The sequence below is a fragment of the Pleurodeles waltl genome, chromosome 6 (genome assembly GCF_031143425.1).
Source record: "Pleurodeles waltl isolate 20211129_DDA chromosome 6, aPleWal1.hap1.20221129, whole genome shotgun sequence".
NCBI classification, from domain to species: domain Eukaryota; kingdom Metazoa; phylum Chordata; class Amphibia; order Caudata; family Salamandridae; genus Pleurodeles; species Pleurodeles waltl.
Genome location: NC_090445.1, coordinates 1,149,438,235 through 1,149,457,494, shown reverse-complemented (window position 1 = coordinate 1,149,457,494; position 19,260 = coordinate 1,149,438,235). Strand labels below are relative to the sequence as shown.

At 44.0% G+C, this 19,260-nt stretch overlaps 1 protein-coding gene across 1 annotated transcript in view; it reads left to right on the top strand.

Moving 5' to 3' along the window:
- WNT8B (Wnt family member 8B) overlaps nucleotides 1-18,645 on the top strand; it is a 522,248-nt gene extending 503,603 nt beyond the window's left edge. The window contains exon 6 of the mRNA XM_069240365.1: nucleotides 12,166-18,645. Coding sequence (XP_069096466.1) covers nucleotides 12,166-12,732 — 567 coding nt within the window. The 3' untranslated portion in view covers nucleotides 12,733-18,645. The remainder of the gene's footprint in view (nucleotides 1-12,165) is intronic.
- Nucleotides 18,646-19,260: the final 615 nt, after the last annotated feature.

Genomic DNA, 19,260 nt, shown 5'->3' with positions numbered 1-19,260 from the left:
GGATGCCCTAGGTTTCATCTTCATCACCGGCAATGTCCCTTAAAAGAACTGAGGGCCCAAAGCTTATGTTGAAGTCCCCTCCTACAATGACAGCAGCCATTTTCCTGCTCCCTCAATGCAATCTCTCAATAATGATAGAACCGCAGACTCTTAATGTCTTTGGTATGCTGTACATGTTATAAAGAACATGTTTTTCCCATTACAGGATGAGATCTCTAGCCCAAGTCAATCAGGGGAATCAATAGTTATTTGCTTAACTCGACCTCCAAGTGAAGTACTGAGCAATGTATCAAGTCCCACTGATGGTCTACCAGCCTAAGATTTTACTGCTGGAACAAAGAATGTTTTAAATCCTTGCTTGTGGGATGGCACTATTTCCCAGGTTTCCTGAAACATAATTACATCACCTTTGTCGATGAAGGACTCCCAAATGTCTTTTATCATTTTACTCCTTAATCCCACTATATTCCAAGACATTAGCAAAAGGATATTAGCTCTAGTCAAAGTCATTGTCTGGGCTCCCTTTTGCGGTGTTGCACTCTTCCTATGAATTGGGCTTGATGGAACCTGCTTGAGAAATAATCCCACGGCAGGGCAAGCTGTTTGTGTCTGATCAGGGAGGGTCAATGGCTGGGTTGCAGTTGTAGTGGCTAGACCTTTGGCGTCCCCTGATTAGGTTTTACTTCTGCCCTAACAGGTTTGCTTTAGATGGAACTCCTAAACAACTTCATTCAATCAACAAGGGACATACAAGATGAAGCTCAGGGTTGGTCGGCCCTCTGTTCAGTTGATATACTAGCTTTGAGCTGAATCTTGGAGTTAAATGGAGGAAATGTATGGGCTTCTAATGATAGAAGGCCACTTACAATAGCATGGTGGGTAAATGTCAATGTAATAAAATACGAGTTATGGCTTACAGATGTTAGTCCTGTAGCCCAAGAATATCTGAATGGATTACACTGCAGCATTTTTTAACATCTCTAATCTAATATATGGCTTTGTTAATTAAAGAAGCCTCACTTTCCCTGGGATATTCCTAGAGCTTAGGGACACCTAGAATATAGTCCTAGTATTAGGGGTAAATTTAGTATTTCATCCCACCCCCAGATGGCTTTGTGGGTGAGCTGGTAGAGCAAGCAATTGTGAGCAATTTGGCACATGGGGTAAGGGCAGTGGTAGGGGTGTATGAATTATAATTAATCGCTGAAAAGGACCTTGATCTAGGACCTAAGAATTCCATGGCACGTTCAGAATTTGTAGCTCCTGGCTTCGTCTCTCAGTGTAATTCAAACAATCAAGGAATCCGCATTAGATAGTAAATGTTTCTGGCAGCTGTGAGTAGTATGATGCGGAATTAGTTCCTGGCTGATGTTCCTGCTAGAATTCAGGAGGCCCGGGAATCTTCTTTTTGGGTATGAGGAGACAACATACTTAACTGAGGGGGACAGGTTGAAGGTTGACTCCCCTATTGGATTGTGGAGGTCCCAGTCCCATCCCACAACTTGTCTTCATAGTCCCTACTAGAGAAGGCTCTGTCATTAAATGAACCTTAATTCTTAGTTCCGTGATTTCTGCGCTCATAATAGTAATAAACTCCCAAAGGTCTCATGTGTTCTTTAGCCTTATCTACTACTACTGGCTGCTTTGTATTGTCAGGTTTCTAGCTAGCCTACCGATGGGATCTTCACTCAAGGCGAAAGGGAAACAAACGATTTGAACTAAATATAGTGGATTCTCTCGGAATTTGGGGTTCAGTTTAGGAGTAGTCCTGGGGAGCTGATACAATATTACTATCAAAAATGGATGTTTGGTTGTGGGAGGAAAAGGAGTCGCTGAAACTAGAGGGTTCATTTTTGTTTGCTATTTATGAAATAGAGGAGCTACTTTAGTTTTTTTTGGTTTAGCACCATACAGATTGGAGTTTATTTGATTTGAACTGGTTTGAACTAGCATGTCGTAAGCTAAGAAAACAGCTTTACAAACAGCTCGTGGGTTGGCAGCAGCAGTGTAAGAGGGCCTTTCATCATAATTCTCTCTTACCTCTAAGAATCGCAAAGATAATCTCCAAGACCCTGGTGATATTCTGTCAATTAAGACGCATACATACAATTAATAACAATAGCACAAAAGGGAAACGTTTAGGAAAACCCAGAGATACGAAGTTGCCTTCAAGCTACAGCAGAGAGGACTATTCAGTTTTATCAACAGATCAGCTTCATACAATGAGAGGTGCCTTGTGGTTGATCCTGTAAAGTATTTCCTAACAGTCAAAAGCCAGCCGCCGTAGAATTATTAGCAATCTCTCCTTTTCCTAATTGAGCTGTACTACACAAGCCCAGACCTAAGTCAGTCCGTAGAGGTAGTGCAGGTAAAATGATAATTAGTTGCAACTGTAGTATCCCACTATGATAATGTAGCGGGGTGGTCTCTAGCGAGACCCCCACTTTTATAATGAATAATGGTTTGCTCCCACACATACACAAGCGCCAATAAATAGCGTACAGGGCGTGGCTAAAGTTAAGTCATGCTCGCCGCCAACACTGCACTACGGCCCAGTGTATTTTATTGCAGCGCTAGGCCTGCCTGCGATCTTGCCAGTGATCCACTGCACCAGCACATTAGCAATGAGGCGGGTAAGAGCCCCGCCTAAGCCGGCCCTACGGTGCTGCTGGCTGCAGTGACCTAGGAGGCTGCGATGGAATACAGGGCATGTGCTCTACATGGGCCGCACTGTGGCACCTGTGCCCTGGCATTACAAAGCTGATCCAGGTGCCTGAGGTATATTGCACACAGCCCATATGACGTTCTGAGTAAATAGGAACCCTGGATTTGGACAGCATTCATACCTCAAAGGGGGGTGGCATCAAATAAAGCAATGAAAAACAACAAAGAATAAACACCTTGTCACACGTTTGCCTGAAGGAGGCACACACACTATCCCTCACTCCACACTGCACGGGTCTAGGAGGCCCAATCCACATAACACAACGGAGACAGATAAAAGAGAGAGTCCAAGATGCCTTTGGACTAGCGGATGTCCTGACCAACGTGAACAGTGCTTGTGCTGCAAGTGTATAGTGTCCAGTCACCGCCCTAGATGCACCCACCAAGGAGACACACAACAGACCCTGCGGGCTCCAGCCAAATGGTCACTATTCCTGTTATTGAAACTTTCATCATGGATAGGGAGCCATCGCCACTCGCACCCAAATGGAAAGATTGGGTAGAGCGGCTGCACTTTAACTTTGAAGGCACAGCCATCCCGCTGAACAATGGAGAGCCCTACTATTAGATCCCAGCGATTAAGATATCCATACAATCTTCAAAACGCTGATAGAAGACACCCTGAAACCTATGCTACACTGCTAAGTGCCCTAAAAGGCCATTTTGAACCAATGGTGAACAGCGGCTATGAACAATTTGCGTTTCGGCAAGCATGGAAAGAGCCCGACGAACCCTAGATGTTTTCCACAGCACACTCATAGAGCTCGCCTGCACCTATGAATATACAGACGAACAGGAGGAGATCCAATGACAAATCATGCAAGGATGTTCATCAACAAAGCTACGTGAAACCATCCTCCAAGAACTAGGAAAGTCACTACCAAGACTCCTGACCTTAGGGAGGTCTAAATAACTGTCAAAAGTCAGATCCTCCTATATAGAAGTTGCACTACACAGGCCAACCAGTAAACATGATCCGAACCTGATCCCAGGTCACAGCACAGAAGTAACCTCCTGACAGATTCCAAGAATAGGGGGGCAACACAATGGCCCAAACAGGACCTCCAAGCAGATGGAGGACCGCCTCACTGACCGAAAAACAGCCACACGAAGGGAGATGCTGCGCCACATGCTGGAAGTAGAACCACTTTGTAAAAGTGTGTCACTCTTCCAAGCCAAAGACCTCCAAGGAAGTCATCTAAGCAGTTTCTGAAGATCCTGGAGAAGGGGAAGATATGGATGACGATGCAGAAGACTATGTTGTCTACACAGTCTTTGCGCTAGGCGCTGAACAACAAATGCGGAGACCGCTCCCGAAATACACAGGAATGATAGGAAATCAACAACTTACTGTGACCCATTAATACCGGGGCATCTATTGAATTGATGTCTGAAAGAATCTACCTGTCCTTGAAAGATCGGTGCAAGTTGAGCAAAGCAAAAGTCTGAGTGTTCGCCTATGGCCAGGCCAAACTCATAGCCCTATAAGGGCGCTTTAAGACGTTCATATCTCACGCCAACGCAGAAATCACTACCAAGGTATACGTAGCCATAGGCAGAACCGTCCTGTTTGCATTGGGGGTCCAGGAATAGGAGATAGCTCACATCCTCGGAGAGCACAATGACATAATTAGTTGCATTAGCTATCTCAAAGGAGGAGTGGTCAAACGCCACATTGAAAAGTCGATACAGCCAATTGCCTTATGCAGCAGGTGCATTGCTTTTTATCTGAGGCCAAACGTGGAGGAAGAACTACTGAAGATGGAGAAGGCTGCCATCATCAAAAAGGTGTCAGGTTCCACTCCATGGGACTTTCCAGTCTTTGTCACCTGAAAGCCCTAGTTATCAGGGGAAGTCCGCATCTGTATTGACATGAGGTTCCCAAATGCAGCAGATAGACGTCAACGTCATCTGACAACCACGGTCAATGACATCCTCAATGAGCTCACAGGAGCTCAATGGTTCTCAAAAGTCGACTTACATTCCAGATATCACCAGCTGCCCCTACAAGAAGACTCATGATACATCACATTTTGGCCTCACGTGGGTCTACAATACTATCGCCGCCTCAACTTTGGCATATACACGCGCAGAGGGGATATTGCGGCATCCCCCAAGGATCGTCCCTCAGCCCTACACTATTCAACGTCTACATGGCCCCGCTCGCCCACGTCGCCCGGCTACACAACCTCAACATCATCACCTACGCCGATGACACCCTACTGATCCTCTCCCTCACCAAGGACCCCCTCACCGCCAAATCCAACCTCCACGAAGGAATGAAGGCCGTCCTCGAATGGATGAGGAACAGCAAACTGAAGCTGAACTCAGATAAGATGGAGGTTCTCACCCTCGGCGCCAACCCCTCAGCCTGGAATGACTCCTGGTGGCCGACCGCTCTGGGAGCAGCCCCGACACCCACCGACCACGCACGCAACCTGGGCGTCATCCTCAACTCAACACTCTCCATCACCAAGCAAGTCAGCGCCGTCTCCTCATCCTGCTTCAACACCTTCCGCATGCTCCACAAGATCGACAGATGGATCCCCAGAGATACAAGAAGAACAGTCACCCATGCCCTCGTCAGCAGCAAACTTGACTACGGAAACGCCCTCTATGCAAGAGCCCCAGCCAAACTCCTCAAACGACTGCAACGCATACAAAATGCCTCCACACGTCTGATCCTCAAAGCACCCCGCCACAGCCACATCACTCCCCACCTGAGAGACCTACACTGGCTCCCCATCAACAAAAGGATAACCTTCAGCTCCTCACCCACGCACACAAGGCACTCCACAACACCGGTCCAGCCTACCTCAACATACGACTCACCATCTACACCCCGTCCCGCCAACTCCGCTCAGCCGACCTCACTCTCGCAACCGTCCCTCGCATCCGAAGAGCGACCACCGGAGGCAGATCCTTCTCCCACCTCGCCGCCAGGACCTGGAACACCCTTCCATTGCTCCTACGACAGACCAAAGACCTGCTGACTTTCAGGAGGCGCCTCAAAACCTGGCTATTCGAGTAGTAGCAGCACCCTCTTTAGTAATGATATACCCATCGCTCTCCTTCCTATTGCATCCAAGATACTTGAAAAACACGTCAATAATCAACTCACGTGCTTCCTTGAAGAACATAATCTTCTTCACCCTTCACAAATGGGCTTTAGACCACAACACAGCACAGAATCAGCTCTGTTAGCTGTTATGGAAGAAACTCGCCAAAGATTGGATGTTGGCAGACACGCAACCATTATTCTATTAGATCTTAGTGCTGTGTTTGACATTGTAGATTATAATATACTGCTACAAAGACTTCTCGCAATAGGAAATGAAGGCACCACATTAAAGTGGTTTTCCTCCTTCCTAACAGATAGAGCTTTCCAAGGCCTTGATTGCTCTTTCTTTTCTAGCACATTCTCGCTGACATGCGGGGTCCCTCAGGGCTCCTCGTCAAGCCCCACTCTTTAATATCTATATCTCCGTCCTAGCTGAAATTGTTGAACCTTATGGCCTCTCTCTGATGTCATATGCCAACAATACTGAGCTAGTAGTTTCTTTCTCCAGCACTTGTAACACTGTTCAAACCAATCTATCCTTCTGTCTTGTGGATGTAGCTAGATGGATGGCCCACTCTAAACTTAAACTTAATGATGAAAAATTGGAAGTATCGATAGTTGGAAATCATGCTCTTCTCAAGTCTCCAGCCTTGATATTGCAAGCTCTTAAAGACCTTCCTTCGCCCAAAGAAAACATAAAGAGCTTACGTTTTTGGTTAGATTCCCGTCTCACGATGGACTGCCATTCCAAAAAGTTGGCTGCAACCTGTTTCAGTCTATTAAGAACCATTAGAAAAATTCTTAAAGCCCTCCCTTTTTCAGCCAGAAGACTCATCATTCAGACTCTCATATTGTCTCGGCTAGATTATGGTAATTCTCTTTTTCTTAGCTCCCTGGGCTACGTAAGGAAGAGACTGCAGGTGGTGCAAAATGCCGCTGCACGAATGCTTATGAACAAACCCAGACACTTGTCTGCCAAACCTTCTCTGGTTTCACTTCATTAGCTTCCCATATAACAACGTATCAATTTTAAGGCCATCTACATGACACGTAAAGCCCTCCATAATAAGGGTCCGCTGTTTCTCAGGCAAAGTATAACACCTTATACCCCGCAGAGGGCACTTAGATCTTCCACCGCCTCACTGGTTAACATACCCCGGTTTAGGAAAGTAACATGGGGAGGTAGTTCTTACTTAGTTAAAGCTGCATATCTCTGGAACTCAGTCCCCTTGGAACTCCGACAATATCAGTCGGAATCTTCATTTCGTAAAAAACTGAAGACATTTTTATTCACAGCATAGGCATTTCTGAGTTTAGTAGTCTACCTTCAGCGCTGGAAAGCCTCTGGGTAGCCATGCGCTCTAAAAATCTGTTAAATTAAATTAAACTTAATGCCTTATTTATACTCCCGTGCAAAAATGGTACATGGGAGAGAGGAGGGGTCACAAAAATGGTGCAAAGCTTGCTTTGCCCCATTTTTTAACGCCTGTGTCAGGGCAGGCGTTAGTGGACCTGTGGGCCTATTTCCATGGTGGAACACCATGAAATAAGCCCACAGGAGGCCCCCCTGGCCCAGGGAAACCCCCACCCACTCCAGAGGGACGTTGGAGGATGGGGACCCCATCCCAGGTAAGTACAGGTAAGTACTTTATTTTATTTTTTAAAGTGCCATAGGGGGCCCTGAAATTGGCCCCATCCATGGCACAGGGTGCAATGGCCATGCCTCGGGGACCCTGGTCCCCTGTGCTGGCCATTGGGGTGGTGGGCATGACTCCTGTCTTTTCTAAGACAGGATTCATGTGGTATGGATGGTTCTGTGTCAGACAATGACTCTATGCAGGTAAGAGTCTTTTTTTTTTTACTCTAACCTGCCTAACGTCATTTTTCGGTGCAAAACTCACTTCTTCCATACCGCCAGCCCCAACCGACTAACATCATTTTTTTTTACACTAGCCGACCCTTTGCACCGGCTTGCACCATTTCATAAATATGGTGCCCGGCTGGTGCACAGAAATGGTGCATGCTGGTGCTAAACATTTTGGCGCAAAACTGCATTAGTGCAGTTTTGCACCAAAAATATAAATAAGAGCCTGAGTTTTTCTGAAAGATCGACATTGAGATAGTAAATTTAGGCTACTATTTGAGCAGAAGCGTGGCAAATTATTCAAAGACAAGGAACCGTGGTAACTGCTTGCCAAGGTGATGATACTGTCACCAGAAATGTATCATTTTCTAGAAAAGTTAGAAGGGAAGCAGGAGACAACTGGTGTCCCGAGAAGGACCAAGACTGCTTATTGGAAATCAGAAGGGAGGCGCTGTCACTTGAGATGCCATGTATGGATGATGCAACCAGAGATTCATCAGCCTCACATTCCCCACAAGAACCATCTGATCTGGACTCTGATGTTGCCATGATGATACATATTATGGCAGAATCCGGCCCCTGCATCATGGCTAGCAGACTATTTGACACGAGCTGTCTGGCTAGGGTGCAACCTACCCCAGTAAATTCTGCGAGTTCTGTGTCCAACGAGAATGTTAGCTAGTTAGTTTGTTAAAGGTGGGGAGGAATGTAGTATCCCACTAAGATAATGTAGCGGGCAGGTCTCTAGCGAGACCCCTGCTTTTATGATGCATAATGGATTGCTCCTGCAAACGCGAGATTGTCAATAAATAGCATGCAGGGTGTGGCTAAGGGTTAGTCATGCTCTGCCACCAACACTGCAGTACGGCCCCAGTGTATTTAATTGCGGCGCTAGGCCTGCCTGCAAGCTGCGCAGCGATCCGCCCCACTGCACCAGCAATGACAACTAGTATCCAGGAAACCAGGGCACACCAAACAGCCTCTCCACTTCATAGTGGCACGTTGTAAAACAAAGACTCAAACTGAGAGAAAGTAAAAGCTCGGAAGACAACAATAAAGAAAACTTCTCTTTACAATCACATAGAGCCTTAACAGGAGTAATAGTAGTGCCCTGTTAAAAAAATCAAGGCAGGTGGCCCTGCCCTGCCTTATTCTCGTGCTGACGGGTGCTGTAGACCTGGGCGCATCCAGCGCTGCCAGTCAGGAGAGTGCACTTCATAGCGCCAATGTGAAGCAAGTGTTCACAGGGGCCTTCTCCTTTGCCCTGAGGTGATCTGGGACACGTAGTCCCCCGATGGCTGTAATCAGCACGTCCCACTTAACAGGTCAGGAGAATGCGTTTTATACCGCCAATGTGAAGCAGGTTCGAGTGTTCACAGGGGCGTCCTCCTTAGCCCTGAGGTGACCTGGGACACATAGTCTACCGATGGCTGTAATTAGAATGTCCTGCCTGTAAGTGTATCACTTGGGCGAGCAGGGGCTCTGGCCCTGTATTGTAACTGTTGTCTTGCATGTGAGGCCTGGTCGAAAGGGATCCAGCTCAATGGGTGCCCGCCCCGAGGCCCTCTGCTTTAGGGGCACAGCAGCGTTCGTCAGCAGATCCAGGCTGTATCATTGATGGAGGCAGCAACTCTCCGCCAGTGCTATCAGGCATACTCCCATCTCTGAGGCTGCATCTCCGCTGCTATCTGCAGGAGTGTTTGCGGCAAAGGGCATGTACTGAAAAAATAAGGAAGGAGGAATTAAACCTGAGTTATAATTGAAGAGTACAAACAATCCAACCATAAAAATTGTGTACATTCTTTAAACCCCATTAGGCGATAACACCAAGTAAAAAAAAAAAATCAAGAAACTTACAAACAACATTTTACTTCTGCATGCTCTGTATTTTAGTCATGGTTCTCTCTAACAGTTCAGACAACCTTGTTCGTTCACTGAAAAAAAAAAAACTGCCTTTATAATTTCTTCTGCACAAAAGCATGTTAGGAACTCAAAACCCAATATGTTCTCCCCGGAAAAAACACACATGCTGACTCCATAAGACGCACATGGCTGCATTCAGAAATCAGAGTAGTTTGCATTGTAGAGGGTTTATAGCTTAAAAATCAATTGCACATTGATAAAATATGTCCCTTGTGTTTAAAAAAAAAAAAAATACAGGCTTGCAGTATTATCTGTGGATGATGTCTCAACATTCTATGGTTTGAGCATAGAGCGTGTCCTGCTTATCCTATAGACATAAAAAAGAACCTATCTAGAGCAGAATGCAAGAGGAACAGAAAGGAAATGTAATCTTTTCTCTGAACGTAGTCTGTGATTCATGAATACTCCTGACAATCTTACTCAATTGTTTTGAGCTATTTTCTAATTAAGAATAATATTGATTCTGGCTCAGGACAGTGTATAATTCAGGTTGGGCTACGGTAACGAGATCTTAATTTTTAATGTCCCATCTTAATATTACTCAAAGGAGTCCATGTATAATCTTAGGCATCACGGAAAAAAAATCCTAACTTAATACTGATTCCACTTGTGGGACTTGGCTTATATCAAACCTGTAGAAACAGTTTTGAAGATGAAGGCCTCAAAAGACTACCTTGAAAGTGAAGACCTGGAGTTATTCAGTCTTTGACTTATGTTTCACCCACAGTGCTCCTAACAACAACACACAGTCCAAGCTACCCAAGATTCTATTTCAGTGATCACCATATATACATTGTGGTTGTGGCACACATACTCAACAAAAGCAAGGCATAAACGACCTTTTTTGGGCCACAGAGTTGCTGCCAAACACGAAGGATCTTCTCTGTGAATCTTCATAACAGTGAACAACCACAGATCTCTTCATCTTCAGAAAGGTGTGAATGATTAATGTGGTCTGTGTCTGTAATCCGGGAGTAGTGAGAAAGGCTACTATAAAGTCTCAAATCTTGTCCCTGTGAGCATCAAATCTGTTCCAGCTTCTACTGATCGGTGTCCCTTTGTTGATTCCTTACAGTGATCTTCCTGTTTTTTCTGCATTTTAAACATAATATGTGGAATTGAGGTGGGTGCGGGGGATCATCTGAGATAATGCATTATAGAAATATTTCAATATGTCCTTCATGTATTTTGACAAGTTAAGCTTATGTGGAGTCAAGAACAGCAAATATATGGTAACCTTGGCAATGTAGTGAGTGATGTTTTTGTTTGTCGATATTAACAACCTTGATATAGTGACCTCCAACAATTGTCCTCTAAATTATGCCCTTCTAATTGATATAAGCAATTCTTGAAGCCTAAATCAAGTGTGATGGTCCAGTAACAAAATGCAACATCCATAAACATGTTTTCGCCACACGCTAATCTAATTCTTGTAACCACGGTGGAACAACCAGCTGCAGAAAGTTGTCACCAGCAGGAGTCAGATGCTCTAATGATCAACTCAGATAAAGTTAGATGAATTCTTCAAACTTCATCCATCTTCATGAAGGCAAGAGTTTTGTGATATTGTCTGACTTTTAGGGCGAAGTGTAAAACTTTGTGCAGTATTAGTCGAAGGCAGGATCCCTTTCTCAAAGGGGTACTTTGGTTATTTTGAGTACACTAGTAGCTATGGACAAAGCTATGAAGAAAAGCATAACATTTTTATTCAGGAATGACCCTAAGACACTGGGGCTGTATATTAAAGGAAACAAAATATCTATAACCCTATATGAAATAAATATTGCAGTCATGCCGTAGTTCCATAATTTTGTAAAGGCATGTTGCCAGTGGCAGTGTGCCTCTTCATAGTCATGAATCTCACCATTGATTTTCAACTTCCTTGTAATGTACAATTGAGGGATCTTTTCCCCATATGTACCACACGCCAGGTGCAAAAGTAATTTGGCGGCTCCTGTTCGGAACAGCTTTGCATCTATGATGCAATTTCAGCTCTTTTATGCACTCTTTGGCCAGGTCACTGACAGTGCACAGATACACTGATCCAGCTTCTAAGAATGTTTACATCAAATAAATATGGATAGTGGCGTGTGTTTTCAAATTTCTTATACTGCATTACAATATACAGTAGCAGCAACTACATTTTGTGACCCCATTTTTCATAGGTGAGGTCCTAATTTGATCTGAAAGAAACTGTTTATGGATGTTGAAAACATAAACATTTTTCTGCAAAATGTCTCAAAGATTCACATCCATCACCCACATTAAAAATAAACTAAAGGAAAACAATATTTAAAACAATCTTTTTAAGAATTAAAGGGCAAGAGTTTCCGCAGAAAAGAGCTGGCTCTGTCAGGGGGCCCCCGGAAAGGCTCGGACCTAGGCCAGGAGCCACTTTGCCCATGCCTGTTTCCTGGAGTTTATGAAAAGTTCTTATTTACTAACCGGAATTACCATGTCTTTTTAGTTCAAATTACTGCACAAAATATACAAATTCATACATATGCATGTAGAAGGAAGGTGAGAAACTGGTGTATTAAGAACAATGTGTAGATGCTAATGCCTTTACCTCTTTATTGTCTTTCACCACTAGGCAGTAAAAAGCACTATGAAGCGGACGTGTAAGTGCCACGGGGTTTCCGGCAGCTGCACGACTCAGACCTGCTGGCTTCAGTTGCCTGACTTCCGTGAAGTGGGGACCTATTTGAAGGAGAAGTACCATAAGGCACTAAAGGTGGACCTACTGCAAGGGGCAGGAAACAGTGCTGCCAGCAGGGGAGCTATCACAGAGACCTTCAATTCCATCTCGAAGAAGGAACTGGTCCATCTAGAAGACTCCCCAAACTACTGTTTGGAAAACAAGACCTTGGGCCTGCTCGGCACAGAGGGCAGAGAATGCTTAAAGAGGGGCAAATCCCTCAGTAAGTGGGAGAAGAGAAGCTGCAAACGCCTGTGTGGGGACTGTGGACTATCTGTGGAGGAAAGAAGAGCCGACATGGTGTCCAGCTGCAACTGCAAGTTCCACTGGTGCTGTGCGGTGAGATGCGATCAATGCCACAAAAATATCACAAAGTACTTCTGTGTCAAAAAGGAGAAGCGTGAAAGAAGTGGAGGTGGCATTCTTCACAAGAAGGACCTCAAGCTCAAAAAGAAAATGTAAATTACTAGACTTGTCTATTTTGATTATCCTTTCTCTCTCATCCTGCTTTGTCCTCATTCAGGCAAGCACACTATTTTCCTCTCTTCTCCCACTCTTCTCAATGCACATCGAAGGGACGGGAGCTTTCAGTGTGCCTCAATCCAGGTGCTTTTATAGATACACAAGAATTCTGGAAAATGGTAAATTATCTTCAAACACCCTTACCCATCAATTCTTAAGCCTGCTTAGACAGGAAACCCAGCTTAAGGTGTACCATATAGCTTACAGACAGACAGCATCGTAGGTGCCATACAGGGACTAGAGAGGTGCACTTGCTGATGATTTCCATATAATGTAAAATATTAGTGACTACTGGGAGGAGGGGACACAACGCTTAATTTGTTCCTACCTACCTTGAGCCCCACCATCACAGATGTTGAACCATGGCTCTCCTGGGCAGAAACAGAAAAAAAAGACACCGCTGTGCTTATTGACATGTGTATCTTTCACTGCAAAGCAGTGATTGTTTGAGGCAATGCATTAGCCTACAAGAGATTAAAATGTGCCAATCACCCTCTTCGTGTGTGTATATCTCTATTTACTCATAATATACACACAGGCACTCTTTAAGATTTACCCATTGTAGGTGGCTCCACCAGTTTTATCTGTAGCCCATTGTGTGCTCCCCTAAACATCACTACTATAGACACCAATGAACATGATGTTCTGCGGACTCATTTTTGGATCAAAAAAAATAAATTGATCTTTACTATAGTTATTATACGATAGAGACTGAAAATAGGGGCCAGTGAGAAAATCAAACTGTATACAAAGTCCTAGCCTACAAAATCATTCACGCTTCTTTTCCAGTCAGTCACCCAGACAAGATGAAGCATACCTGCCTATTGATGTTCACAATTAAGCATTCGGTGCATGGAACAGATATGCTGCTCTTTTCATTGGGATTAGTGGAGGCCTTTCCACTAAGTATGAGAGCCGCATGAAGCAAAGACGACTGGAGGAAGTTGGAGAAAATCAAATTTCTAATTCTGTAGTGCCCGGCGGTGGCGAATCGGGGCTATCCACCTTAACAAAATTTAATGTGAATAGGCCTTATTTGCAACCCACTGGGTAAATGTAAGACCGCAATTCCAAGTTTGGTGGAAGTTGGGGTAATTTTATTGGACCCAGTAAATAGAGATTCCCAGGGGTAATATAGTTAAAGGGGGTAGTAAATACTTCAGACTAAAAACTGCCCAGATGAAAACGAGAAGTTAAATGTGAAAAGACGTGCTTGCTGCACCCACTTCCACAATATTGTTACCATGTTTTATTCCCAGTCAATTGTGAAGGGTTCCCATTCATCGAGGTCTGTTCTCTACAAATATCTCAAATAAATACATTAAAATGCATACATCAGGATTTTTCACACATTTCTCCCAATATATTTGTGAGGGTAAATTGTGTGGTTTCAGAGTTCACCATCACACTCAGAATTATACACTAACAGATAGAAATGTGCATTTGTACAGGCCAAGATGTATTAGTTAACTCACTGGTTGTAAGTGCCATGTTGTCCTGGTGAAGATTTTTGCTTTTCAAAGCCAACATGGCTTTTGAAGCCATTGCTCAGAAAGCTAAAAGCCAAATTTTAAGTATTAGAAAGCACTAAGGGGGTTATTCTAACTTTGGAGGAGGTGTTAATCCGTCCCAAAAGTGACGGAAAAGTGACGGATTTACCACCAGCCGTATTACGAGTCCATTATATCCTATGGAACTCGTAATACGGCTGGTGGTATATCCGTCACTTTACCGTCACTTTTGGGACGGATTAACACTCCTCCAAAGTTAGAATAACCCCCTCAGTTTTTTCTGTAATGAAAGCCACTCAGATATCTCTAAATATGGTGAGGAGCAAGCACCAATATGGAGCAATCAAGATATCACCAGTGTGGATGTTCAAATGCAAATATGAGATGATTTGGGAAGTTCAGTTAGTTCCCAGATGTTGGAGATTGTCCTTGACTGTCAGTGGCAAAATACTCTATTCCAGGCTGCTATTAAACACAATGGACACTTTCCAATGGATTTCCTTGGGACTGTTCCATCTCGAGTTCATTTCTAGCAAAATGAAAAAAACAGAATCAAGGGAAATGCTTGACGTTGGTCCGTCCCCCCCCAGCATGTCTGCTGGACCTTCTGAAAAGTATTTGCAACACAATATCCCCTATACAAGCTAAACATTTACTCATAAATATATTTGTATATTTTGTGTTCTTTCTTTTGAAGACCTTACTCCAACTCAGGAGACTTCAGTAGCCTGTACTTTTCATTCAGTGCAACTGCCCCTAAATATGCACCATTCTCTTGCTAACACAGTAGAATAAAATAATTGTGATCAAAGGAAAACACTATTGATTTGGCGCTAACATCTGTTGAGTGTTTCAGTGGAGAGGCTCAGAACAAATTGGTGTTGAAATCAAAATGAAACTTGCGTTCTCCCACAGCAGGGGGTTATTTCTCCAGTGCAGGGCTACGGTGGCAATGTGTAGGTTGAAAGCAAAGAGTACATATTTTCTGAGAAGTAGGTGGATGCAGGGAAGCATTGTACCCACCTGTGGATGAATGCCAGCGGGTGCATGGGACCCATCACATGCCCTCCCCAAAGGAGAATTGGTTGCAACTTCCTAGGTGGAGCAGTAAGTGCGCTTCGAGGCAGCCTGTTTTGCGCTTGCAACAGCATTAATACAAGAGAACACTATTGTCATGTAATTGAAGGAACAGCGTGTCGTGATCATGTGAGTGCAAAATGTATGTATTCATGATCAATGTTACAGAAGGGGTCTCGCAAATGCTTGTAATAAAAAAGTGCCTGGGAGTGCAAAAAATTGCATAAACGCTTATCTCACCCAGAGGTACTTCTGTAAAACAGATCATGGAGCTTGTGTAAAAACCATCTGCAATATTCATAACAGTGTTGTATGCTGCTGTCTCTTTATGACAACAGTAAACTCTCAATGAGGAATTTATGTGCTGTAGTACGCATTGTGCTCTGGATTGCGTGTGAGTAAACGCCATAGATGCTGAACTGTACTGAATTTATCCGATCTCTAAGAAGTACCGAGGCACATCTGCGCTACTCATTTTATGCATATGTTCCAGACTATGAGAAGTGGTTGTGTTTTGCACAGTACTGCAATGAGAGCTGATACTTTTTCAAAATGTAAGTGTGTGCTGGCTGTACTTATCTAGTACAGTGCAAAAAATGACATTTGCAAGGAGTTGCAGGCAACTCTGCCTCAGAAATTTTAACGGAGCATCCCTCTCTGAATCTTTGCAAATGGCTGCAAATAGAGGGATGGGGAGGCTGTATCTCCGCCATTGCAATTATGAAATGTAACTACTGCAATCCTTTTCTTAAAGGAACAATGATGGCTATGAAAAATATGGCTCTTTTACATAACGACATCGTGGAAAGCATGCAGCAAACAAATGGTTCACTACCTCCTCCTTCCATTGCCCACAGTAGACGTTTACATTTTGTGAGCTGTACCGCATGTAGAACTTCCACATTGCTAATGGAGACACCCCATTTTGTGAGTTTTGTCATTTGCTTGTGACACAAAAGTGATCTCAAACCTTTGAAACATATCCTTAGGAGTGAAGGGAAAGGATGTCACCACTTTCACATGTCCTAATCCTTACAATTCACAGAAGCTCACAATGTGAACAATGCAAGCCAGAAACCCAGCTATAATTCACAATATTTATTTAGTAGATTGCGATTGAGGTTTTCTGCAAGCTTTGAGTGAACACACCTCCTAGATCAGTGGAAAAAACACCATGCATAAGTTATTTATACTTGTAGTGCATTTGAATGCTTATATTTCCAGACCTCTTTGTTGGACTTAATAGGGACATGATCTGCGAGCTTCTAGTAATCTTATTTCCACTGAACACCACTTTATCAGTCTTCATCAAGGCTACCACCATGTGGCATAAACATAATATACACAGTTAGGCCGAAATGCGTCTGGGATTAACGTTGCTCCCATTGAGAGTGGAATCTGGTTTAGTAGTTCCATCTAAACTGTCACTTTTGGGGGAGTGCCAAGAGTGAAACATGATCCTTGGGGCCATATTTATACTTTTTGACGCACAACTGCGCCAACGCAGTTGTGCGTCAAAACTTTTAACGCCGGCTAACGCCATTCCAAAGCGCCATGCGGGCGCCTTATTTATGGAATGACGTTAGCCGGCGCAGCTGACTGGTGTGCGTCAAAAAAAATGACCCACACCAGGCTGTGCCGGCGTAGGGGAAAATGGAGCTTGGGCATCAAAAAATGGGGCAAGTCAGGTCTGAGGCAAAATATTGGCCTCAACCCGATTTGCGCCATTTTTTTTTACTCCCAACCCCCATTGAAATGACTCCTGTCAGCACAGACAGGAGTCATGCCCCCTTGCCCAATGGCCATGCCCAGGGGACTTGTGTCCCCTGGGCATGGTCATTGGGTATAGTGGCATGTAGGGGGGCACAAATCAGGCCCCCCTATGCCACAAAAAAATAAAAAAATAAAAACTTACCTGAACTTACCTTAAGTTCCCTGGGATGGGTCCCTCCATCCTTGGGCGACCTCCTGGGGTGGGCAAGGGTGGCAGGGGGTGTCCCTGGGGGCATGGGAGGGCACCTCTGGGCTCCTTCCGAGCCCACAGGTCCCTTAACGCCTGCCCTGACCAGGCGTTAAAAAATGACGCAAAAGCGGCTGGATGTCATTTTTTTTGACCCGCCCACTCCCGTGCGTCATTTTTGCACGGGAGTTTAAATAAGGCGCACATGCCTTGGAGTCATTTTTTAGACGGGAACGGCTACCTTGCATATCATTAACGCAAGGTAGGTGTCCACGCTAAAAAACGACGCAAACTCCAAGATCTTTGGCGCTAGACGGGTCTAACGCCAAAGTATAAATATGGAGTTAGCTTTGCGTCGGATTTGCGTAAAAAAAAATGACGCAATTCCGGCGCAAACAGAGTATAAATATGTCCCTTGGTGTCTGTCTGTGATAAAATAAACGACCTACAAAAGCTGAAATGAAATGCACCCAAAGTAATTAACACTGGTTCAGATTCTTTAAAAATATTTCGCTAAATCACTTTTTATGGTATCTAAGCAACTAGTTGCAGTATGTCACAAGAAGGCTCTATTGCAGTAGACAGTATTATCTGGGTACAGACAGAGAAAACTGTGCATCTGAAGACCTTGTCCACATGAGTGTGTACTTCCTGCAAGCTTTTGACCCCTGATCATTATTCTCTCTTTGATCACATTTCTTAATAAAAACGTTTTTTCCTCTTCTGTAAAATATGTAAATTCCTGGGATAATTCTACCAATGGAACCAATAAGGCACGCCTTATGACTAACACAAAAATAAAAACATCTATGTCCTAGGTGAAATCCTAAAACATTGTATGCTAACACGTGTAACTATTTAATTGTGTTGTAAATAGCAAGTTAAGCACTTTGAAGTTTAATTTATTGCAATTACTGTAATCTAAGCTAAGTAATGTTCTCTTGGTAACAGGTTTTGTATATATTCTATCGATTATCAAGTTTGTAAACCTAAACTCATTTAATTGTTGTGTCCTTCAAATGACTGCAGACATTGTTAGCATGGCAAGTGAAAAAGTAAGTAAATGTTTCTAACCGCCTGTGCTCAGGTGGCGAATTGTCAGTGTTAAACGGATCCATTTGTGCAGAAAATACAGAAACACATACTTTGTCATTTTTCTGGTCTTTGCAAATCGACAGCAGAGAATTGCAGACGTTGGTCATGACCCTGTCTTGGTAAATCACTGCCTGCTAACCCTTTTCTATAGCCACTTCTTGCTAACCATTAGTCAATGCAATAAATAAGTAGCCAAGTGCTTGCAACATATCAATGTGCCCTGTATTTATTTACTCTTATGACAGCTGAGCTTGGTATTGTAATCTGATGAGTGTTTGTTAATTTATGTCGGAAACTGGATTCGTATTACAGATATGGCACGCTGCCCTGGTCTGGGCCACTGTGCACCTTTAACAGGGAGCACCAGAGCAGACTGGGACAGTGCACCCTTTCACAATGCATGTGCTGTCCTCAGCGTCATCTCAAACCCACAGCTGCCCTGGGTGCAGTGCATTAGTGTAAGGCGGACTGGCTGTCTGAACCCACCAGTCAGCCCTTCACTGTGCAGGAGGCAACCAGCCTGCATTTGTAAGTGGGGAAGAGATCACCACACACCCTAGTTAACTCACTGGGGATGCTCAGGTTTGTTCATAGACTGCCAACCAATGGGCGCCCCTGGGGGCTCACTAACTGCTCCTAATGTCCTCTTTGCTTCTGTGCCTGTGTTAGTGCGTCTGACCTTAATTAGTAAACTTACAAGGGGACGCAAATGGGACGATGAACCTTTTGACTCACAAATAAGATGTTCTTACTATTTATCCAGTACATAATAATCAATACACAATAATCAATAATCATTAGTAATCAATAACATCAATAATCAAT